This window comes from Loxodonta africana, chromosome 3, assembly GCF_030014295.1.
Source record: "Loxodonta africana isolate mLoxAfr1 chromosome 3, mLoxAfr1.hap2, whole genome shotgun sequence".
In the NCBI taxonomy this organism is placed as follows: domain Eukaryota; kingdom Metazoa; phylum Chordata; class Mammalia; order Proboscidea; family Elephantidae; genus Loxodonta; species Loxodonta africana.
Genome location: NC_087344.1, coordinates 44,346,850 through 44,372,278, shown reverse-complemented (window position 1 = coordinate 44,372,278; position 25,429 = coordinate 44,346,850). Strand labels below are relative to the sequence as shown.

Sequence of the window (25,429 nt, the reverse complement as noted above, 5' to 3'; positions counted from 1 at the left end):
TGCGAGAAGACTCAGACCCCAGCTGAAGTCTCCCAACCAGACCTCGGAGGAGGCCCTGCTTAGATAGGGGGAACCCAGTGTTTTCTCCTCCCTATCAGAATCTCAGTGAGAAAGGCCAGCTGCCTTACTGCGCCCTCTGCTCCCAGTGGCACCTCCACCCTTGGCTTCTTGAGAAACCCCCAAACCAACCACATCAGCTCCCAGAGAGCTGGCCCTACTCAGCTCTCCGTGAGTCAGCAGGACTGGTGGGACTCAGGATCCCACCACCACCTGCTCCTGATGGTGTGACTTAGGCCTTCTGCTCCCCAAGAGGACAGCAGCTTTGTCCCTCCCACCTCAAGAAGCTGCCTCCAGACTCCCACAGGACCAAAGGCCCAGATAGTCCAAGTAGCCTGCTCACAGCCCAGCCACCAGAGCCTTTGCAAGGGAGGGGTGGAGGCTAGACAGGGAGGGGTGAGGCTGGGAGGCTGGGGTCTGCAGGTCTGCCCCAGAGCCCCCATCCAGACTGGGAGAATGGAGAGAAGCCCAGCTCAGGGGCAAGACTGGGCCCAGCAGGAGGTACACTGGCCCTCGGGGGTATGGACCCCAGTCTGACCCACCGCCTTCTTGGACTTCTTCTTGGTGGAGCGAGCCTTCTTGGCCTTCTCGATCACTGCATAAAGTGCAAGGCAGAGCCGGGCCATGCGGGGCAGGTCACAGATGCTGATGTCGAACTCCAGCCGCTGGTTCCACACGGGCCCCGAGCACACGCTCACCTCTGAGCTGGACACCATCTTGCACAGCATCTCGTTGCCATGGAAAAGCCCGGCCTGCACCACCAGCTGTGGGAGGCGCCAGGGCATGGGTGAGCCGACAGCACGGGTGAGAGGGCATCACGGGTGAGCGGGCAGCCCAGATCCAACCAGATGGAGGCCCGGGGCAGAGGCCCAGCCCCTCTCCCTCCCAGGCCTCCCCACCCCATTTAACAGCTCGAATCTCCTCCTCCTTGTTGTTAGTTGCCATTGAATCAATTCTGACTCATGGCAACCCCATATGTGTAGAGTAGAACCGTGCTCCATAGGGTTTTCAATGGCTGTGACCGTTCAGAAGCAGATTGCCAGGTCTATCTTCCGTGGCACTGCTGGGTGGATCCAAATTGCCAATCTTTAGGTTAGCAGCAGAGTGTTTAAACCATTATGCCACCAGGGTTCCTTTTCTTCTCCTTAAATGCCCTCATTTAAGTGGGGATGAGTCCCACTGCCATGTGGAACAAGGTGGTATGGCAGAGGGAGGGCCAGGCTGCCTGCATGGGACAAGGCCCAGTGGCCATGGGTGGGGGAAGCACCTGGTCTCAGCTCCCCCACTGGCTCTGTGGGACCCCAGGACATGTCTCTTCCCCTGCTCTGGGCTTCAGTTTCCCCACATGTGCGTGGGAGCTCCAAGAGTCCTTCTAGCTCCAACGTCCCAGGGCTCCCTTCATTTCTTGGGATTTTTTATGAGCCCCCATGAGCTGGGAAGTCCCCAGCCTGCCTCCCCCACTCCCACTGCCCCATGCCAAAGTCTGTTGCCTGCCAGCCCATCTGATCCAATCCACCATGATTCTACTGGGGGAGCCCAGACCTGCCTGCTTATAAAAGTCCTCCATCAAAAAATGCTCATGGGTATGACACTCAATCCCTCTGGACTCACAAGTGGGACAATAAGCCCTGCACCTCACAGGGCTGTTCTGAGGACAGACTGGGTTAGGAGTGTCACATATTTGGAAGAGAAAACAGCACAGCTCCAGTCCCCATACTGTCCTTGCAGCAGAGGTGGACCCTGGCCTGATCTCTGGCTCCCCGGGGTGAGACAGTGACGGCCACACATACCTGCAAGCCCCGCCTTCACCAGCTCCTTCCATGCCTTCTGGCACCCACCCCCAGCCAGACTCTGCGGTTCCTGCATCTTGGAGTTGGGCCTGGTCCCCGCCACCTCCACCAAGCTGAATACCCAGAACTCGCCCCAAGTTTCTGTGAATTGGTCTCTCAGGCCAGCCAGCCTGCCCCCAACGCGGCTTCCTGTTTTGAAGCAGCTCACAAACCACCCCGGGCAGGGATGCTGGGTAATGTGGTCAGGTGGCTTTCGTGTGATCCCCCTTCTTCCTCTGCCACCCCTCCAGCCACAGCCGCCTGTTTGTGCAAACGCCCCTGGCTCCCCACCTGCCCCCAGAGCCCCTACCTTCATGCGCTCGTCGGCATTCACTTTGCTGCCCTGGATCAGCTCGATGCAAAATGGCTGCTCCAGAGACCACAGGGACGCAGAGGAGGGCTGGGGAGGAGAGAAGTAGGGCTGGTGACGGCCCAGGCAGTGGAAGAATCCAGAATGCTGTCATTGGGCTCACTCCCCTGGCCGCCACTTGGAGTGGGGCGCGAGTGTTGCAGGTTTGTGGCAAAGCTCAAACAGGGGCCCACAACACCATCCTTTACCAGAAAAGCTGCCGGGCAGATGACCCAGGGGCCCACCCTGCCTGAGATCTACAGGCCATCGAGTTCTGCCGAGAGTGTGGGGAGCTGGTGGCCATGGGGCAGGGCAACAGGGCAGCCAGCCTCTGCCCCCAAGGACATTAGTCTGTGAGCCTCCCAGGGTCAAACCCCAACTCTCCACACTGACCAGCCATGAGGCTGGGGGCCCTGGACCGACAGCTACCCCGGGGCGCTGCCCAACAGGCTCTAGGCTTGGCCAACAGGCAGGAAGAGGGATAGAGGGGAGAGTCGTGGAGGGCGCTGGCTCACCTTCTTCACAGGAATGGGGGGTGGCTTGGTGCGCAGCTTCTGGACCTGGGCAGCGGGGTTGCTCTGCTCGTCCCGCATGGCCAGGATGGAGGAGGAGTGCACCATGGTCAGGTGAGGGGTCAGCCCACTGTGCAGGCAGCTGCAGATGTACTGAGGGGGGCAGTACGAGCTGATGATGGGCACCTCCTAACCACTCGTTGGACAACAGGCTCCCTGGGAACACCGCCCCCCCTCTGTAGACCACCACCAAACCCAGGCCTCTTGGGGTCCCCAACCACCTCCTCAAGATGGAGTATCTCCTTGTGCTCACAGAGAGGTCCAACCCAGCAGGGAATGCTTTAGCCGAGACCCCCAAAGGTCTGGCTCAGGAGGCTGAAGGGGGCCCGAGGACCAGCTCTCCTCACTCTAAGGCCTAGCCCAGGGCTATAGGGAGCACAGATACGGGGCCCCCCAGGCCTCACCTGGAACTGGCAGAGGGGGTAGCTGCCATAGAGGTACTCGTACTTCCCGTTCACCTGCAGTGCATAGTCCTCCGGCCGCTCCACCAGCTGCTGCCGGAACACAGTGGCCTTCTTCCGGAGGGCACAGGCCATCAGTGCCAGGGGCATGTCCTTGGTGGACACCTGGAAGGTGAAGCTCTCCTGGGAGGAGGACAGTGGGTCAGCCCTCTGCCCTGTGGAGGTCCCATGGCATTCTGGGGCACAGAGGGCCTTAATTGTCTAAAGCAGGAACCCCCCACCCTGGAAGGTGAGCTCCATGAGGGTCTCAGGTGTCCACTGCCAAGGGCATTTAGCTGACGCTCAGGAAGTATTGACTGAATGAATGAACAGATCGATAACCTAATGCCACTGTTATACTGCATTCTGTTATACTGAGACCACCGGTGGGACTGATCCAGCTCGCCTGGTGGATGTCTGGCTGAGCCTTCACGCGCACAGACGCCTTGTAAATACCATCTGGTACTACTGGAGGGAAGTGAACTTGGGGGATCATGGGGAAGCACCCCCAGCAGAAGCCACAGCAACGTCTAGGCTGGGATGGGGGGCGAGGCTCACCTCACTGCCCTCAAACTTGACATTGACCAGGAGGACCCGGTTGGGGACGCGCAGGGTGCCAGCACCCCAGCCCCGAGCTACGGGCTCCAGCTGCAGGGGAAAGCTGTACTGCAGCCAGGCCTCCCAGCCCAGCTGCTGCCGGTGCGCAGCCGCCTCCTCGCAGAACTGGCGCATCTTGGTGCGAAAGTCATTCACCTCCGGGTCTCGCAAGGAGTCGAACTCATGGAGGCCTGAGAGGTGGGAAAGGGCTGTTCAGCATGGGATGCCTGGAAGGCCCACCCCGGTCGATGGGATCCACCCACAGGGGCACCTTTGCCAATGACGAGGCTGATCTGTGAGTTGATGAGCTTCTTCACACGGTCGCCCTCGCGGGCCACCAGGCGCAGGACCGGCAGGAAGGGCTGGATGTCGCAGAGTCGACGCTGCTCGTCCTCCAGCTCCTGCTGTTCTGCCGTCTGGTTGACGCAGGTAAACACATAGGCCTCGGGATCGCTGAGCATGTGGAAGAAGGGCTCATACTGGGCACGGTGCCACAACACCTGGGAGGGACAGGCACCAGTCAGCTCCTCCAGCCAAGACCACAGAGAGCTGGGAGGAGCGAGACTCGGGCTCCCACTCCTCATGGCCCAACAAGAGGGCAAAGGCAAGACTCCAAGACTGGCGCCCTCTCCAGAGCCCTTGAGCACTGACTACATGGTGCCCAGGATTCTCTGTTACTGCTCTTCTCAGAATATACAGGGTACACGCTGGGGTCTGGGGCTGAGTGCTATGTCCCAAGGTCGCCCTGAAGTCACCCTGGGAGACAGCAGCTAGAACATGGCCTTTAGACACCCCCCCAGCTAATCATTCTGGGGTTCGTTCCCTTGGCCATTAGACAAACTCACCTGAGTTCTAAATGTTGGCAACTAAATCAGAAAGGGAGTCCCTACGTAGTACAAAGGGTTAATGCACTCAGCTGCTAACCAAAAGGTTGACGGTTCAAGCCCACCCACCCAGAGAGGCCTTGGAAGAAAGGTGATCTACTTCCAAAAATCAGTCATTGAAAACCCTGTGGAGCACGGTTCTACTGTGACACACATGAAGTCGTTATGAGTTGGATTTGACTCGGTGGCAATGGTTTTTCTTTTAAGTCAGAAAAGTTTAACACACTGAATGGGCCAAATAAAACACATCTATAGAGTGTGTTCAGCTCCACAGTGTCCCCCCAAAGTGAGGTCTCCCTAGGAACTCTCCAAGGAGAAGCAGTCCAAGAGTCAAGCTTTAGTACAAAGATGTTCAGCACAGAGGAGGAAACAGCCATCGCCCATCAACACTACGGGCCAGAATCTGGGATTCCTATACATATGGGCATGGAGGGGTCCAAGGTACATCGCTAAACTGAAAAAAATCCCCAGTTGTAGAACAGCAGATATAATTCAAACCCACTTTCATAAAAAACAACAATAAACATATTTATTAACATAGACCAGAGTTCAGCGAACTACATTGTGTGGGCCAAATCTGGCTCACCAGCTGTTTTTGTAAAGAACGTTTTATTGGAACACAGCCACACCCATTTGCTACATATTGTTGACGGCCGCTCCTGTGCTACAACAGCAGAGCTGAGGAGTTTCAACAGATACTCTATGGCTAGCAAAGTTTCAAATATTTACTCTCTGACCTTTTACAGAAAAAAGTTTGCTGACTTGTAGTATAGATAAACATATAAAGAAATTAAAGCTAATTGGTTCACGCCTTCTGTGGGGTGAGGCTGTAGGGGCTGACATCTATGTTTTATATTTTCGTAGTGTTTGAACCTGAATAACAAGCATGCATAGCTTCTATAAGCAAAAAAATAAGATTAACTTTAAAATGATATTTATATAAAATAACAATGAAGAAAGATGTTATAATGTTAACTCAGAAAAAAAAAAGGAAATAAAAGTTCATAATAATCAGAACGATCACTGTTATGCAGGAAAAAAACAACACATTCTATATAGAAAACAGGAAATAGCCAAAGTGTTAACTGTGGTTTTCTCATATGGCTGGATTACAGGTAATTTTTTTCTTCTACTTTTCCTAAATTTTAATGGGTCTATATTGCTTTTTTTTTGGGGGGGGGGGGAGGTGGTAAATATAATGTAACAAAATATTTGCCGTTTCAACATTCTTCACATATACAAGTCAGCGACATTAATTACGTTTATCACGTTGTTCAACCATTACCATGTCCATATTACTTTCATAACAGAAAAACGTAGACTTAATTTTCAAAGAAATCCTCCGAAGGGAAGATAAAACTCAAGGATGTCCATGGCCTCTCCTTTTTCTTTCTTGTTCCCAATTATCACTTTTAAAATTCTGAGAGATGGTTTCACCCTTTGGCAGCCCAAGGCAAGAACCATGAAACTCCATACTTTGTAGATAGGATAAGCCCTTTGAATGTAACATGACCAAAAAAAGGGGGGAAAAAAAAAAACAGCCTGTTGCTGTCCAGTTGATTCCAACTCATAGGACTGAGCAGAACTGCCCCATAGAGTTTCCAAGGAGCGGCTGGTGGATTTGAACTGCCGACCTTTTGGTTAGCAGCTATAGCACTTAACCACTACACCACCAGGGTTTCCAGTACTGTGCTAATATCTACCAAATACATCCAGATGTTTCATCCTTTACTCAGTAATTCACCCTGAAAATTATTCAACAAAAACTGCTTCCAAAGATATTTACTAAGGGGTCAGTGCTGAAGACAAAGATTAATAAAATTCTTAAGTGGCCATGGATGGAGTGTGCTCCCAACAATGGCACAATGGGATGCAAGTCGCCACTGAAACCAGCACCTTGAAACTTCTGCTGTGACCTAGCTAGGATAAACACACTGTTAAAGTGGGGAAGCGGAATTTGGAATGATATATAGAATGTAACTGCAAGTTTTTAAACAATTCTCGGGTATTAATTGTATCTTTTAAAATTCTTCTCTGAGGCTCCCAAATCTGATAAACTATGCATGTGAGTGGGAGAGTCTGTCTGTCTCTCTGAATGCTAAATTCTGAGGACCTGGCTTAAGGTCGAGGTCATACCTGCTTGATGGTACTGAGGTTGGCATTGCGGGACACAGGGAAGTTCAAATAGACACCCGTGGGCAGCAAGAAGTCAACCGCCACGCTCTGGTTCTCCTCCTTGGTCCAGAATTCCATAGGGCAGTCAACCCCGGGGGGCATCCTGTTCTACCTCTCAGGCGCCAGTTGCCCTGAAGAGGAAGCAAAGACAGAGTAAGTGACCCAGGTGATCTGGGCAAGTCAGAAATCCATGACAGCTGGAGGCTCAGGGCTGGGACCTAGCCCACAGACACACAAAGCTGCCTCCCTCTGGGCCTCTTCCTGCCCAGGGGGGGGTTGTGGCTCCCACTGCCCCAGGCCACAGTCTCAGCTGTGCTGCTCCTCATCACATAGGGAACAGTGTCGCAAACCCTCACTGCAGTGCACCAAAACCAAGACACCAACAGACTCATGCCAATCCTTTTTTCCCAGGAACACACACATCTAGGAGGCCTGGCCATGGCCACCAGCTCGCAAAGCCAGGGGACATCAGGAACACTGGGCAGACAACCCAGGGCATTAGAAGGACTGGAAGGTAGCAGTTCTTTGACACTTAATAGCCAGAAACCAAATGACTTAAAAACAGCTTTGGGTATATACCCAAGAGACTAGAAAGCAGTGACACCAACAGACACATGTACAGCAGTGTTCATTGCAGCGCTTATCACAACAGCCACATGGTGGAAACAACCCAAATGTCCATCAGCTGAGGGATGGATAAACAAAAGTGGTATATACATACAATGGGATACTACTCCATCATAAAGAGAAATGAAGTCCTGATACCTGCTACAACAGGGATGAAACTTGAAAACATCATACTGAGCGAAGCCAGTTGCAAAAGGACAAATACTGTATGATCTCATTTATATGAAATAAGCAAATAGGTAGAAACCAAAGATTATTAGTGGTTACCAGGGGTGGGTTGGAGAGGGAAAGGGGGAGTTCTTGCTTAGGGGGCATTGAGTTGATGTTAATGATGGTGGAATGATTTGGAAAAGGATATTATATTCAACTAGAAGAATGTGATCAATGTTACTTAATTATACATGGAGAAATTGTTGATGTATGTTTTGTTGTGTATATTTTCAACACAATAAAAAAGAGAGAAAAAGGAAAAAAAATGCCTTTGGGCAGCAAACAATTTTTTGCAACATCTCAGCCATATCAAAGTATAAACAAATCCATGTACCATCTCCAGTAAGTGACAAAATGTTACAGACACAATTAAAGGACCTTGTCTACCCCCCATCGGAGCCCTAGTGGCAAAGTGGTTAAGCACTGATGGTGGGTCCCCCCACACTCTAGGTTACCATCACCTGGAATCTGGTTGTTTATCATTTCCATGCATGTTTTTAGACTTTTAGTATACAGATATGTATCCACAAGCAATCCCTAATACATTTACATGTTTTAAAACCCTGTATGAATCTTAAGTTTTCTACCTTGTTTTTGCCACTCAACACTGTTCTTCAGATTCATCCACACTGATAACGTGTAGCTCTAGTTCATTCATTTGAACTCACGTATGATATTTCACTGTGTAAATAAACCACAAGTTATTTACCTCTCTCTTGTTGAATGACTACATCTGGGGAAAGAGATGAGGGAGGTCAATATCAGTCAGAACAAGGCCAGGGGCCGACAGTGGGACAGACCATCGATTGCCCGTATGCAAGTTCAATTTGAAGCTGAAGAAAATTAAAACAAGCCCACAAGAGCCAAAGTATGACCTTCAGTATATCCCACCTCAATTTAGAGACCATTTCAAGAACAGATTTGATATCCTGAACACTAATGACCAAAGACCAGATGAGTAGTGGGATGACATCAAAGACATCATACATGAAGAAAGCAAAAGGTCATTAAAAAGACAGGAAAGAAAGAAAACACCAAAATGGATATCAGAAGAGATTCTGAAACTTACTCTTGAACACAGAGTAGCTAAAGCAAAAGAAAGAAATGATGAAGTAAAAGAGCTGAACAGATTTCAAAGGGCAGCTCGAGAAGACAAAGTATTATAAGGAAATGTGCAAAGACCTGGAGTTAGAAAACCAAAAGGGAAAAACATGCTCAGCATTCCTCAAGCTGAAAGAGCTGAAGGAAAAATTCAAGCCTTGAGATGCAATACTGAAGGATTCTATGGGCAAAATATTGAACAACACAGGAAGCATCAAAAGAAGATGGAAGGAATACACAGAGTCACCGTATCAAAAAGAATTGTTCGACATCCAACCATTTCAGGAGGTAGCATAGGATCAAGAACCAATGGTATTGAAGGAAGAAGTCTAAGCTGCACTGAACGCACTGGTGAGAAACAAGGCTCCAGGAATCAACAGAATACCAACTGAGGTGTTTCAGCAAATGGATGCAATGCTGGAAGCACTCACTCATCTGTGCCGAGAAATCTTGAAGACAGCTACCTCCTGAAATGGTTGGATGTCGAACAATTCTTTTTGGTACAGTGACTCTGTGTATTCCTTCCATCTTCTTTTGATGCTTCCTGTGTCGTTCAATATTTTGCCCATAGAATCCTTCAGTATTGCATCTCAAGGCTTGAATTTTTTCTTCAGCTCCTTCAGCTTGAGGAATGCTGAGGATGTTTTTCCCTTTTGGTTTTCTAACTCCAGGTCTTTGCGTCTGGAGTTGCACCTACCAGAAAAGATCCATATTTGTGCCCATTTTAAAGAAAGGTGATCCAACGGAATGCAAAAATTATTGACAGTATCATACGCAAGTAAAATTTTGCTGAAGATAATTAAAAAATGGTTGCAGCAGTACCTCCACAAGAAACTGCAGAAATTCAGAAAAGTATGTGCAATAAGGGATGTCATTACTGATGTCAGATGAATCATGGCTGAAAACAGAGAATATCAGAAAAATGTTTAGACTATGCAAATGCATTTGACTATGTGGATCATAACAAATTACAGAAAACATTGTGAAGAATGGAAATTCCAGAATTGTGGTGCTCATGAAAAACCTATACATACATAGGCCAAGAGGCAATTGTTCAAACAGAACAAGAAAGGTGGGCATCAGGGTTGTATCCTTTCACCATACTTATTCAATCTGTTTACTGAGCAAATAATCCAAGAAGTTGGACTATATGAAGAAGAAGGGGGCATCAGGATTAGAGGAAGACTCATTAACAACCTGCGTTATGCAGATGACACAACCTCAGTTGCTTAAAGTGAAGAGGACTTGAAGCACTTACTGATGAAGTATGGATTACACCTCAACATAAAGAAACCAGAAATCTTCACAACTGGACCAATAAGCAACATCATGATAAATGGAGAAAATACTGAAGTTGTCAAGAATTTCATTTTACTTGGATCCATAATCAATGACCATAGAAGCAGCAGTCAAGAAATCAAACGTCATATTGCATTGGGCAAATGTGCTGCAAAAGACCTCCTTCAAGTGTTAAAAAGCAAAGCTGTCACTTTAAGGACTAACGTGTGCCTCACCCAAGCAATGGTGTTTTTAATCACCTCGTTATGCATGAGAAACCTGGACAATGAAGAAGGAAGACCAAAGAAGAATTGATGCATTTCAATTACAGTGTTGGCGAGCAATATTGAATATATCATGGACTGCCAGAAGAACAAACAAATATGTCTTGGAAGAAGTACAGCCAGAATGCTTCTTAGAAATGAGGATGGCGAGACTCTCTCACGTACTTTGGACATGTTATCAGGAGAGACCAGTTCTTAGAGGACATCACGCTTGGTAGAGGGTCAGCAAAAAAGAGGAAGACACTTAATGAGATGGACTGACACAGTGGCTGTAACAATGGCCTCAAACATAGTAACGACGGTGATGGCGCAGGACCGGGCCGTGTTTGCTCTGCTATAGGCAGAGTCTCCGTGAGTTGGAACCCACTTGACTGCACCTAACAACAACTTGTTGAGGAACCTCAAGGCATGCTTCTAATTTCTTTTTGTTACCACAAACAGTGCTGCAATGTATATTCTTACACTCCTTGAGTTCATGTGAGAGTCAAGTTCAGCACTGTCCAACAGAAATATGTGAACCACATACACAATGTCATGACAATGAAAAAGGAAGACGTAAGAGGAATTGATGCATTCAAACTGTGATGCTGGCAAAGAATACTGACTTCCAGAAGAATGGACTGGCACAAGAATGAACAAATCAGTCTTAGAAGAAATACAACCAGAATGTTCCTTAAAAGCGAGACTTTGCTGGCTTATTTTCCACATGTCATCAGGAAAGACCAATCACTAGAGAAGGGCACCATGGTTATTAAAGCAGAGGGTCGGCAAAAATGAGGGAACCCCTCAATGAGATGGACTGACACAAGCGCCACAACAAGGGACTCAAACTTACCAATGATTATAAAGATGGCACAGGACCAGGCAACGTCTAGGTCTGTTACAGACAAGGTCACCATGAGTCGGAGGCGACTCAAGGGCAAATAACAACAATGCTAAAAAAAGCAAAAAGACAGGTAAAATTTTCATAATATACTTTATTTAACCCAATATGTCCAAAATGTGGTAATTATAGACATGTAATCAATATAGAAAAATCACAAAAAAGAAAGGGTTTGGTCTGGCCAGACTCAGAAAGAGGAACCCAGCTAGGATGTGGTTTTACAATCAGAGGAAGTGAATGCCTGCAATGGCAACACGGTTGTGCTGGGTGATGTGTGGGTCCCGCTGCTCAGGGCCAAGGGCAAGCCTCGGCCCAGCTGGTAGAGCCAGCAAAGCAACTGCTCTCTTACACTAAACATTTCCTTTCGACTCTTTTTTAAAAGTCATTTAAATCTAGGAGAATGTGACCTTAGGATAAAGAAAAAAAAAAATCATAAAACAGAAAGGCAAAAATTGATAAATTCAACTACATTGACACTGAAAACTTCTATCCATCAAAAGATGCCATAAACAAAGTGAAAAGATAACCCAGACTAGGAGATGATACTTCCAACAAAGGGACTAAATCTAGAATACACAAAGAAATCCTACATACCAATAAGAAAAAGACAGCCCATGGGAAAATGGGCAAAGATTACAAGCAGGCAATTTGCAGGAGATAAATGTTTACAGATAGTAAAGGAAATGCAAATAAAACAACAGGAGACCATTTATTTCATACCAATATTAGCAAGAATGAAAAAGTTTGACAATTCTAAGTGCTGACGAAGATACGGAGATTCTAACACTATACAACAGTGGTATGCTTGTTAATTGGTGCTACCATCTGGGAAGACACCTGGCAATATTTAATGATGTGAATAACCTATGATATGGGGACAGTGGTGATTCAGAGGTAGAATTCTCACCTTCTATGTGGGAGACCTGGGTTCCATTCCCAGCCAACACACTTCACGCACAGCTACCATCCGTCAGTGGAGTCTTGCGTGTTGTTATGATGCTGAGCAGGTTTCAGCAGAGCTTCCAGACTAAGACCAACCAGGAAGAAAGGCCTGGCAAACTATTTCCGAAAATCAGCCAGTGAAAACCCTATGAATCCTAACAGTTCGATATGCAACCCATCATGGGGATGGTGCAGGACTGGGCAGCATTCCATTCTGTTGTGCGTGGTGTCGCCATAATTGGGGCAGCTAACAACATATGACCTACGACCAATCCATTTAGAGGTATATACCCTAGCCCTTTGCTGTCCAACATGGTAGCCACCATCAACATGTGTTTCTTCAGCACTTGAAATGTGGCTACTGTGACTGAGGCAGTAAGTTTTTCAAATGCTCTCGTTTTAATTCAAAAACTGATACCCGATCCAGTTATTAGAAAACTTTTGAGTGTGTTTGAAACAACCTGGGTCCGTAAGCCTACTTTTTCACTTGTAAATGGTATGAAATTTACCTATAAATCAAGTATTTCTGATGAAAATTTAGCATCTGAATAGCAATGTACTGTAAGTGTTAAACACACACCAGATTTCAAAGAGTTAATGCAAAAAAGAATGTGACAATATTTATCTCTTGCAAATTGCCTGCTTTTAATAGTTGCCGTTCTCCCACGGGCTGTCTTTTTCTTACTGGTCTGTAGGATTTTCTGATGTATTGAGATTTAATTCCTTTATTGGAAATATCTTCTAGTCTGTGTTATCCTTTCATTTTATGGTATCTTTTGATGAACAGAAGTTTTCAATGTTGATGCAGTCAAATTTATCAATCTTTGTCTTTCTGTTTTATGATTGTTTTTTCTTTATCCTAAGGTCACATTCTCCTAGATTTAAATGACTTTTAAAAAAGAGTCGAAAGGAAATGTTTAGTGTAAGAGAGCAGTTGCTTTGCTGGCTCTACCAGCTGGGCCTGGGCCTCGCTCTTGGCTCCGAGCAGTGGGACCCACATATCACCTGGCACGACCATGTCGCCATTGCTGGCATTCGCTTCCTCTGATTGTAAAACCACATCCTACTGGGTTCCTCTTTCTGAGGCTGGTCAGGTCAAAGGCCTTTTTGATTCGAAGCTCGAGGAACAGTCAGAAATACGAGAGAACCCACTTACAATCCCATATATGATTTGGCCAAGCTTGAAAAGTCAGGGGGCACCTTTGAGCACCCAACCCTATGAGCCAGAGATGGCATGAGCTCCCAGGGGCTCTTGCCAAAGGGCCTGGGCTCTGAGAAGTGCACGCTAACTTCCCTATCCCTTGTTGTTGTTGTTGGCAGCTGCCATCAAGTCGGCCTGCACTCGAGGCAACTCCATACACAACGGACAGGGCTGCTGTCCAGTCCCGCACCATCCCGATGCCGGGTTGTGATCCATAGGGTTTTCACTGGCTGATCTGGGGGAGTAGACAACCAGGATTTTCTTCCTAGTCTTCCTTAGTCTGGAAGCTCCACTAAAACCTCTTCAGCATCACAGCAACACACAAGCCTCCATCGACAGACAGGTGGTGGCTGCATACGAAGTGCATTGCTGGGAATCGAAAGGGAAAAATTTTATCACCGAACCACCACTGCCCCCTCCCCGTCCCTGAGCACTCTGGAAATGAAGCCTTCAACTACACTCACCCATCTGGATGCAGGGAAATACTTTCATACCAAAAAACTCTCACTCCTAAGAGAGGAAGACACAGCACGGTGTGGGAGGGACGTAATCAAATGCCAGAGACAGTCACTAATGAATGAGACAGGGGACAGGACAAAGCAGGACCTCCTTCCCTCTCTATGGGCCTAGGACCTTCCTCTGAATGATGTCCAGACCCACTGATCTCCAACAGGTAAAGGACACAGAGGTCAGCTAATCCAGGGATGTTCAAACCACCCCAAGAGTGCAAAGTGGTACAACCACTTTGCAAACCTCTTTGGCAGTATCTACTAAAGCTGAGCATGTGTCTGCCCTAAAAAAAAATCAAAACCGAACTCATTGCCCTGGAGTTGATTCCGACTCATAGTAACCCTACAGGACAGAGCAGAGCTGCCCCAAAGGGTTTCCAAGGAGCGTCTGGTGGATTTGAACTGCCAACCTTTTGGTTAGCAGCTGGAGCCCTTAACCACTATGCCACCAGGGTTTCCCTTGGATCCAGCAATTCCACCCCTAGGAATACACCCAAAAGAAATGTGAGCCCTTGTGCACCAAATGACATGTAGAAGACTATCTGTGGCATCACTGTTCTTAATAGTCCCAAACTGAAAACTTCCCAAATGTTCATCAACAGTAGAATAAAAAGTAAATTGTGGTATTATCTCCCAATGGAATATTATATAGCAATGAGCGTGAACAATCTATAGATCTGTTGTTGTTAGCTGTCATCAAGTCAGCTCCAAATCATGGTGACTCCATGTACAACAGAAAGAAACCATGGCTGGTCCTACATCATTGTGGGATAAAGGACCTAGTCTTATCCCAAGTAAGGTGGACTTTGTCCTTAGCCCTGGAGAAATAAGCTTTGGAGTAATTAGGGTGCCTTGGTCTGGGACTTCCATGCTATACCCGAAGGTTTGTGCTGGCCAGTATGGGCTGGCCATATCAGAAACAATTCACGTTGGAGGCTGATATCAACTAGCCTCAGGAGGTATGATTTAACTTATCAAGCAGGACTGGCTGATAAAAGCCCTGAATACAGAGGTGCAGAGCTTCCTGGCTGGTGAAAACATCTGCTCTCAGGAGGTAGCACCTCCCTTGAGACATGGAAGCTCTGCACTAAAAACCCTTCCAGACCTCACCCTATGCGTCTCTTCATTTGCATCCTTTTTGGCTCTAACAAATCTGTAGTTTAAGTCTGGTATACTCTCCAGAAATTCTGTGAGACACTCTAGAGAATTATTCAACCCAAAGGAGTAGTAGGAGCCAGAGGTCAGAAAGTAAGGGCGTGGTGTGGACTCCCAAGGTTCCATCTGGCATCTGAAGGGGTGGTGTGAAACCAGCTCTGAATTTGTGGCCAGCAAGTCAGAAAGTTGGGGTGTTGTGTGGACTCCCCAAACTTACGGTTGGCATCTGCCTGTTTGACAGTCTGAAGGATGTCGTCCTTTTAACTTGTGATCTCTGACCTAGCTCTGGGTGGCGAGGGGCAGAAAGAGAGAGTGCCACGGGGGCAGCTGGTGATGAGGATGGAGAAGCAGGAATGTGAGGACTGGAGCAATCTCCACATTTTGGGATTTGGATTCATCCTGATCCTACTGCACAGCCATCTTCACGAACATTGGCACGCTCGAGTCCATTGTTGTGGCCACTGTGCATTTTGAGTGTCTTCCAACCTAGGAGGCTCATCTTCCAGCATTATATTAGATAATTCTGTTGTGATCCATAGGGTTTTCACTGGCTAGTTTTTAGAATTAGATCTCACCAGGCCTTTTTTCCTAGTCTATCTTAGTCTGGAAGCTTTGCTAAAACCTGTCCACCATGGGTGCCCCCACTGGTATTTGAAATACCAGTGGCAGAGCTTCTGGCATCATGCCAACACGCAAGCTACCACCGTACAACAAGCTGACAGGTGGTGGGATCTACAGATAGAAACTACAGTATAGATGAAACATAAAAGGGAAGCCACACACAGAAGAATATGTGCTACATGATTCCAATTATATAAAGAACAAAAACAGGCAGAACTGATCTATGTTGGCAGAAGAAGGGACACTGGTGACCCCAAGGGGGGGGCGTTTAGCGAGTGGAAAGGAGTACAAGGAGGCTTCAGAATGCCAGAACCACTTGGAACCTGTGGACTTTTTACAAACTGATCACACCCAAGTCCTTTCAAATGGGCTGACTTTACTCCTGGCTTCAGGGGTGAGCCTGAGATCCGGGCCCAGCCAATCTGAGCCCTGAATTCTGTGGCCAATGGGATTGGACTAGCTGTGGGACTGGACTTAGACCGGCCAATCACTGTACAGCATCTCCCTGACTACAGTGATCCCAAGATGGGCACATGAGCAAGTCAATCCAGTGAGTTTTGACACTTGGACTTCTCCAGGAACTTTTTCCTGGGGCAGCAGAAAAGACAGAATATCTGCCTATAGCTACCAACGAGCACCTGCCGCCCTGAAGGATGGAACCTGAGGAGACCCATCCAGAGGAAAAGCAGAGCTCAGAGTGAGAGTACAGCATCTCCATTAGCCAATAAATCCCTCTTTTTTTTTTTTTTTTTTTACTTAGAGCAGTTTGAGTTGGGGTTTTTGCTTCTTGCATGTGAAAGTATCTATTTCAAATAATACAGAGCACATTCCATTTTTGGAAGCTTCTAGTAGTTAGAACCGCCACCCAGCTGTCAGTTTGTTGTCCTGTGGTGGCTTGTGTGTTACGGTGATACTGGAAGTATGGCACCAGTATTTCAAATGCCAGCAGAATCACCCATGGTGGGCAGGTTTCAGCAGAGCTTCTAAACTAAGACAGACTAGGAAGAAGGGCCTGGCAATCTACTACCAAAAATTACCCAATGACCCTATGGATCACAACAGACTATTGTCAAATCACCAACAATCACGAAGATGGCTCAGGGGCCGGCAACATTTCATTCTGTCATACAGGCATACCTCATTTTATTGCACTTGACTAATACTGGGTTTGTTACAAATTGAAGGTATGTGGCAACCCCGCGTTGAGCAAATCTATCAGTGCCATTTTTCCAACAGGAAGCACTCACTTCATGTCTCTGTGTCACATCTTGGTGATTCTCACAATATTTCAAACTTTTTCATTATTATGGTGATCTGAGATCAGTGATCTTTGATGTTACTATAATTGTTTTGGGGTGCCACAAACTGCACTGATACAAGACAGTGAGCTTAGTCAATAAATGCTGTGTGTGTTCTGACTGCTCCACCGAAGCCCAATCCCCCGTCTCTCCCCCTCTCCTCAGGTCTCCCTATTCCCTGAGACACGACAATATTGGAATTAGGCCAATTAATAACCCTACAATGGCCTCTAAGTGTTCAAGTGCAAGGAAGAGGTACATGTCTCTCACTTTAAATCAAAAGCTAGAAATGATTAAGCTTAGTGAGGAAGGTATGCCAAAAGCTGAGACAGGATGAAAGCTAGGCCTCTTGCACCAGTTAGCCAAGTTGTGAATACAAAGGAAAAGTTCTTGAAGAAAATGAAAAGTGCTACTCCAGTGAACACACGAATCATAAGAAAGTGAAACAGCCTTATTGCTGACATGGAGAAAGCTTCAGTGGTCTGGATAGAAGATCAAACCAGCTACAACATTCCCTTAAGACAAAGCCTAATCCAAAGCGAAGCCCTAACTCTCTTCAATTTTCTGAAGGTTGAGAGAGGTGAGGAAGCTGTAGAAGAAAAATTTGAAGCTAGCAGAGGTTGGTTCTTGAGGTTTAAGGAAAGAAGCCATCTCCATAACAAAAGAGTGCAAGTGCTGATGTAGAAGCTGCAGCAAGGTATCCAGATCTAGCTAAGATAAGTGAGGAAGGCGGCTACACTAAACAATAGATTTTCAATGTAGATGAAACAGCCTTATATTGGAAGAAGATGCCATCTAGGACTTTCATAGCTAGAGAGGAGAAGTCAATGCCTGACTCGGAAGCTTCAAAGGGCAGGCTGGCTCTCTTGTTAGGGGCTAATGGAAATGGTGACTTTAAGTTGAAGCCACACTCATTTACCATTCCAAAAATCCTAGGGCCCTTTGGAATTATGCTAAATCTACTCTACCTAAAAAAAAAAAAAAAAAAAAAATTTTTTTTTTTTTTTTTAAATGGAGCAACAAAGGCTGGATGACAGCACATCTGTTTACAATGGGGCTTACTGAACATTTTAAGCCCACTGTTGAGGCCTACTGCTCAGGAAAAAAGATTCCTTTCAAAATATTACTGCTCATTGACAATGTACCTGGTCACCCAAGAGCTATGACGGAGATATACAAGGAGATTTATATTGTTTTCATGCCTGCTAACAACACATGATCCATTCTGCAGCCCACCAATCAAAGAGTAATTTCAACTTTCATGTTTTATTATTTAAGAAATACATTTCATAAGGCTATAGCTACCACAGACAGTGATTCCTCTGATGGATCTGGGCAAAGTAAATTGAAAACCTTCTGGAAAGGATTCACCATTCTAGATGCCATTAAGAACATTTGTGATTCATGGGAGAAGGTCAAAATATAGATGTTAACTGGAGTTTGGAAGAAGTTGATTCCAACTCTCATGGATGACTTTGATCAGTTCAAGACTTCAGTGGAGGAAGTAACTGCAGATGTGGTGGAAACAGCAAGAGAACTACAATTAGAAATGGAGTCTGAAAATGTGAGTGAATTGCTGCAATTTCATGATAAAGCTTTAACGGATGAGGAACTGCTTCTTATGGATGAGCAAAGAAAGTGGTTTCTTGAGATGGAATCTACTCCTGGTGAAGAGGCTGTGAACATCGTTGAAATGACAACAAAGGATTCAGGATACTGCATAAACTTAGTTGATAAATCAGCAGCAAAGTTTGAGAGGATTGACTCCAATTTTGAAAGAAGTTCTACTGTGGATAAAATGCTATCAAACAGCACAGCATGCTACAGAGAAATCTTTCATGAAAGGAAAAGTTAATCAATGCAGCAAATTTCATTGTTGTCTTATTTTAAGAAATGCCATAGCCACCCCAGCCTTCAGCAACCACCACCCTGATCAGTCAGCAGTCATCAACATCGAGGCAAGACCCTTCACCAGCAAAAAGATTACAATGTGCTCAAGGTTCAGATGATGGTTAGCATTTTTTAGCAATAAAGTATTTTTTAATTAAAGTATGTATATCATGCTGTTGCATACTTCATAGACTACGGTATAGTGCAAACCTAACTTTTATATGCAGTGAGAAATAAAAAAACTTGGCGTGACTCATTTTATTGTGAAGTCCGCTTTATTGCAGTGGTCTGAAACCGAACCTGCAATATCTCCAAGGTATGACTGCACATAGGGTTTCTGTGGGTTGCTAACTCAAGGGCAACTACCAACAACAGTAGTTAGAAAGTTCTTTTCTTGGAAGCTGACTTGCCTCTAACAGTCAATCCCTGGCCTTTGTGTTGTCACCTAGAGGAACCCAGAGGAGGCCACCATGATTGCTCTTCTGCTGGATGGTGGCTCCATCATGTCAGTACCTCTGACTCTTCTCCCTACAACATGGTGTTTAGATCTTCTGCCAAAGTTTGGAGTTCAGAGATAACAAGATGATTCAGTTGGGGCCAACATGTCAAGCTATAGAGGGATGTTCTGGGCACTAAGATCCTATTTGCTTAGTCTAAAAGTTTACGGTCTCTCCCACCCCTACCCCAGATAGTTTTTTGGTGCTTATGTTAGCTATTGGCCCTCCATGAGCTTTTCACAGTAAGTCAGGTTCTCTCAGCCTGTATAAAAACATCAATTTCCTGAATCTCATTGCAGAATTCATAATTATTCTTGGTAATTTCATCTCATGGACATAATTGACACTCATATACTACGGGATTTAATATTCTATATATATCACCCTAGCCTGCAATATATTTGTTTCAATTAATATTTATGGAGCTCAACTAAGTGCCAGGTATGATATGAAGTGCTGGAAACACTGTGGTAAAGGAGACAAAAGGGTCCTTGCCTTCAAGGAGCTCACAAACGGAGGGGAGACAAGTAAGTAGGTAGGATGATTACAGAGTCCCTGGGTAACGCAAATAGTTAACTTAATGCACTTGGCTACTAACCGAAAGGTTGGCGGTTCAAGTCTACCCAGAGGTGCCTCAGAAGAAAGGCCTGGTGATCTACTTCCAAAAAATTGGTTATTGAAGACCCTATGAAGCACAGTTCTACTCTGATACACGTGGGGTGGCTATGAGTCAGAGTTGACTTGATGGCAACCGGTGTGGTATTGGGCACAGTGAAGGAAACGTGGGAATGCGATGGAGAATAACTGAGAGTGGATGCTCCATATGTGGAGGTCAGCCAAGACTTGAGGACCAGAGTGAGCCAGTCACACAGAGCGCCCTGGACAGCAAAGAGTAAGGTGGGAAAGAGCCACTGTGGCTGCAGCATATGGTGAGGTGTGGGGTGATAGGAGATGGGATTGAAGATATCAGCTGGGACCAGGTCCTATAGAGCCTTTAGAACAGGGAGGGTACCCAGGTCTCATTCTAGAGTGATGGACAGCCCTGGGGGGGCGGGGGAGGAAGATTGAGGCAAAGTAGTGATGGGATATGATTTGCATCCAAAAAGATGCTACTGGCTACTATGTAGAAGGAGAAGAGAAGCTAGGATGGAAATGGGGAAAGTGTGAGGAGGCTGGTACAGGGGTTTGATGACAGTGGTTTGATCTAGGAGGAGATGGAGCTGAAGAAAGAACAGAATCAAGATATAACTAGGTGATCTGATGGATCAGATGGGGGCAAATGACCAAAAGGGAGGAAACAAGGATGAGAGCCAGTTTTGGCGCTGGGGCAATTGGATGGGTGGTGCCAATGCTCAAAGTCGGGGAAGTAAAGGGGAGAGGGGGGTTTTGGGGGGACAAAGCAGCAAGAAGTCTACTGCAGACACACTGAATTTAAGATGCCTACTAGAATCCAAGTGAAGACAACCAAGGGGCAAAGTTCCCAGGTCAGTGCTCAGCGGGGAGGTCTACCGGCTCACAGAGATATAATTTGGAGTCATTAGACTACTGACAGGATGTGGAGTTGTGGGGACAGCTGAGATGGCCTAGGGACAGAGGGTAAGTGAGGGCTGAACCACCCCCAAGATCCTGGATGTATTACCCAAGGATGAACCATAAGTAATCCCTCCCTGTTCCAAGTCACCCAGAATCTTGAGGCATAACTACCTATCCACATCTAAGTCATTAATAAAAATGCCAAAGGAAACAGAGCAAGAAAGAGCTCAATTCCTCCCCTTCCATCTCCCTGGCCAGGACATTCCACAGCTGTGCACAGTAAAAAGGATTGTAGGATCAAACCATCCTAGAAAAAAAAAAAAAAAAGTACAGGTTGTTCTTTAATGCTCCCAGTTAGGTGCACTTTATTTACCCTAAGGTTGAAGAACACTTTATGTGTGTTTTGGGTGGGTGGGTGGGTGGGTGAGGGAGTCCTGGACTGCCAGCAGAGAGGACTTTCCCCAAAGACTTTCAATAAAGTATGTGTGCTACCATCCTTCCCAGCCAGCACCAGAGAATGCTTCAACACGCTCTAATTTATTTCTGCAAGTGGATGGTTGTCTCAGAGTCCTAGTGTTGCTGTAACAGAAATACAAATGGGTGGTTTTCATGAACAGACATTTATTTTATCACAGTTTAGGAGGCTAGAAGTCTGAATTTAGGCCACTGGCTCTAGGGGAATGTCCTCTCTATGTGCTCTGGGGAAAATCCTTGTTTGAGCTTCTACAACCCCAGTGTTTCTTGATTCCTTGGTGATTTCTACATGGCACCTATGTTCCCCCATTTGTGGTTGCTTGCTTCTCTCTGTGTCTAATCTGCTCTTTTTATATTTCAAAAGTCATAAGGTTTAAGACACACCCTACACTGATATGGCCTCATTAACATAACAAAGAAAACTCTATTACCAAATGGGGTTACCTTCACAGGTCTAGGGGTTAGGAGTCTATTTTGGGGGGAAATTTCAATCTGTAACAGATGGGAAGTAGGGGAGTGTATCCCAGGGCCACAAACTCTTCCTCTGGTCTGGGAGTGAAGTTGTGGCCTACCCCACAGCCCCTGTGGCCTAGCCAACCTGCTGATTGGCTGCCTGTCCCAAGCTTAGGACTCTGAAGAATCCATCTCATTCCTTTGGAACTCCACCACTTTGGGGCTCTGAGCTGCCTTCTCTCAAGCCTGTCAGGCTTCTACATGTTTCCAGTGACCTCGCAAATGGTTCCTCTGACCAGGGACAGCTTCTCAGCCTTCGTCAATGTAAAGACAGGCTCTTCGGTCCCACAGTCACATGCCCTGAGGAAAGGCTTCCAAAGGGAACACATGAGTCACTCCAGGCAGGCTCTGCACCAGGGACAGGCAGCAGGAAAAGAGGGGAATTTGCGTTCCACTTATCTGCATTATAAACATCCTTCTCCCTGGTATCCTATTGCAGGTTGAATTGTGTCCCCCAAAAAGACATGTTGAAGTCCTAACCCCCAATTCCTGTGACTATGAACTCATTTAGAAATATGGTCTTGGAAGACATTGTCAGTTAAGTTAACATGAGGTCATACTACAGGACGGTGGGCCCTAATCCAGTGAGTGATGGCCTTATAAAAGAAGAGAGGAGAGACACAGAGAGAGACATAGAGGGAAGATGGTCCTGTGAAGACAGAGACAGAGATTGGAGTGATGCACCTTGTAGCCAAGAAACGCCAAGGACTGCCAGGAACCACCAGAACATAGGAGACATAAGGAGGGATTGTCCTTTGGTGCCTTCAGAGGGAGCGTGGTCCTGCTGACACTTTGATTTTGGACCTCTAGCCTCCAGAAATGAGAGACAATAACTATCTGTTACTTTAAGCCACCCAGTTTGTGGTACTTTGTTACAGCAGCCCTAGGAGACTAATACACTCCATGAGGGTGACCTGTGCAAAATACAGCATGCACCTTCAGATGTTACTCTACAGCAGTAGGCTGAAGTTCCTCTGGGCCAGCCCTACAAGTGTGTGTTCATACAGACAATGGCTCACTATCATGCTCTTAGCCCTACAGACAAAACATCTGTTCAACACCTAGATTTCAGAGCCAAAAGCTGTAATCCATTTAGCCCAAGAGAAAGAACCTCAGTCACAGAAACTTCTACACTGTGGTTACACTCAACAGTCCATGTATCTACCATAATCCCAGGCCTGGGAAGATGCAAGACCAGCAGCCACCATGACAGATGCAGAAAGGTCACCACGTAGCAGTGTCCATGGTGTAGGTTCAGGAACGCCACCCAGGCTGGCCTTTCATGCCTTGCTCAACAAAGCAGGGTCCTGATTGGTCCTCTTGACCTGCGTTTTGTTTTCAGGTACTTTTCAGCCTCAAGAAGTGTTTTGTTTCCCAGCATTCTCTCTTGGAGAATGAAATTGGCACATTTCTGGTTGCCCAACCAATGTGGAAAGTGAGCGTGAGTGGGCACTGAGCCCAATGGCACTTGGCCCACAGGGCCTACTTCCCAACGAATCTTCAGCTGGAGCAGTGGAGACTGGGCAAGGATACCAGGAACCCCCAGCCTGCTCTGGCTGCTGGGAACACCCCAAATATCCTACATCTTTACATCTGCCTGGAGTGCCTCAGGAACAAGGCCACCCCTCCTCAGTCTGGAAGATCTCAGCCCCCAAGTCCTGCTCATTCATTCATTCATTCAGCAAACACTTATCTGTGCTCCTTCTGTGTGCCAATCAGGGAACGGGACAGGTACCATCCCTGCTCTTATAGAGTTTTTAGTCTAATGGGAGAAGACAAACAATAAAAAGAAAACAAATTAATAAACAAGATGATTTCAAAGAGAAAGAACTGGGATGTAGTTCCTCAAAAAGTTAAACGTAGAATTTAACACGACTCAGCAATTCCACTCCTAGGTATATACCCAAAAGACTTAAAGCAGGGACTCAAACAGATCTTTGTACACCAATGTTCACTGCAGCATTACTCACAAGAGCCAAAAGTGTCCAACAATAGATGAATAAACAAACAAAATGTGATACACAGATACGATGGAATGTTATTCAGCCATAAGAAGGAATGACGTTCTGATATATACTACGACATGGATGAATCTTAAAAACAATATGCTGAGTGACATAAGCCAGTCACAAAAGGACAACTATTGTATGATTCTGCTTACATGAAACATCTAGAACAGGCAAATGCACAGAGACAGAAATTAGATTAGAGGTTACCACAGACTGGGGAGGAAGGGAATGGGCGTTACTGCTTAATGGGGACAGAGTTTCTGCTTGGGGTGATGAAAAGTTTTGGAACTACACTGTGGTGAAGGTTGCATGATATTGTCAATATAATTAATGCCACTGCATTGTATACTCAGAAGTGGCTAAAGTGGCAATTTTGATGTTATATATATATTTTACCACAATAAAATTGAAGGAAGAAAAGTTGGGATGCAATAAAAAGATAATTGCAAGAGCAGTCTCCTTCAGATGATGGGTCAGGGAAGTGCTCTCAGGTAAGATCATGGGAGGGAAATCTCCAGAAGCCCAGGAACCAAGCAAGCAGGACATCCTGAAGACCAAGGCTAGGACTGACAGAGGAGTTTGCCTGGAGGGCTGAAGGTACACCCCGAGTGCCCACCACAATAGAAAGAGGTCAGAAGGGTGAAGGATGGGCATGGATGAAGTAACAAAGTATTGTGAAATCATGTAAAAGGCGTTCCAAGGTCCACTCGGAAGGTAAGATGAGGACAGGAACTGCTTCACACCCTACCATGACCCAGTAATTCCATCCTTATGTATATAACCAAAAGAACTGAACCCAGGGACTCAAATACTTGTACACCAATGTTCATTGCAGCATTATTCACAACCGCCAAAAGGTGGAAACAACCCAAGTGTCCATCAATAGATGAATGAATTAACAAGATATGGTCTCTCCTTACAATGGAATATTACTCGCTTCTCTCTCCTTCATTTTGACTGGTGTTTCCCTTGAGGTGATATGAATCAATAGGATATGAATTTTTAATTTGAATATTTAAAAAGGAAAAAACACAACAAAAAACTTCATTGGGAAAAATCAAGACAGAAACAAAAGAATGAGAGACATAGGCCTCTGGAAATTCTGTTTTATATGGAAAACAAACATTTCTGACCCCTTCTGCTGCCACCAGAAAAAAATAAGTCAACTACCCTGAAGAAAATTCTATCCCAGCCATGTTCTATGATGTCTGCTCATGGCACAACCAGGGAGGTCTCAGCCTGCAGCCAGTTGGAACCCTGGCTGCCATGGTGAGATCCCTCAAGAGCTGCCATAACATCTCAAAATCCAGAGAAAGATCCATGGTCTCACACGTGTCAATTCTAAGACCTTGGGAACTCCCCCTAAGGAAGTAATTCAACGGTAAAAAAAAGCAATATGAATACATCTTCATAGTGGTATTGTTCGTGAAAGTGAAAAATCAAAAATAACGAGGAGATGGCTAAGTAAATGTTTGTTAACGCAATGGAAATGAATGCAGTC

General features: G+C 46.1%; 1 protein-coding gene and 1 pseudogene across 8 annotated transcripts in view; one reads left to right on the top strand and one right to left on the bottom strand.

The window, feature by feature from the left end:
• PIK3CD (phosphatidylinositol-4,5-bisphosphate 3-kinase catalytic subunit delta) overlaps positions 1-25,429 on the bottom strand; it is a 74,712-nt gene that overhangs the window by 6,654 nt on the left and 42,629 nt on the right. For 7 of the 8 annotated variants that reach the window (XM_064281235.1, XM_064281233.1, XM_064281238.1 and 4 more), the window contains 7 exons: positions 6,865-7,034; positions 4,116-4,344; positions 3,806-4,035; positions 3,212-3,391; positions 2,751-2,900; positions 2,197-2,286; positions 600-821 (listed from right to left, as the gene is read on the bottom strand). In XM_064281235.1, the coding sequence (XP_064137305.1) occupies positions 600-821; positions 2,197-2,286; positions 2,751-2,900; positions 3,212-3,391; positions 3,806-4,035; positions 4,116-4,344; positions 6,865-7,005 (1,242 nt within the window). In that variant the 5' untranslated portion in view covers positions 7,006-7,034. Of the gene's footprint in view, positions 1-599; positions 822-2,196; positions 2,287-2,750; positions 2,901-3,211; positions 3,392-3,805; positions 4,036-4,115; positions 4,345-6,864; positions 7,035-11,238; positions 11,339-25,429 lie in introns of all 8 variants that reach the window. The other variant, XM_064281236.1, reaches the window with a different exon arrangement.
• On the top strand, positions 17,173-19,173 carry LOC135230690 (tigger transposable element-derived protein 1-like; annotated as a pseudogene).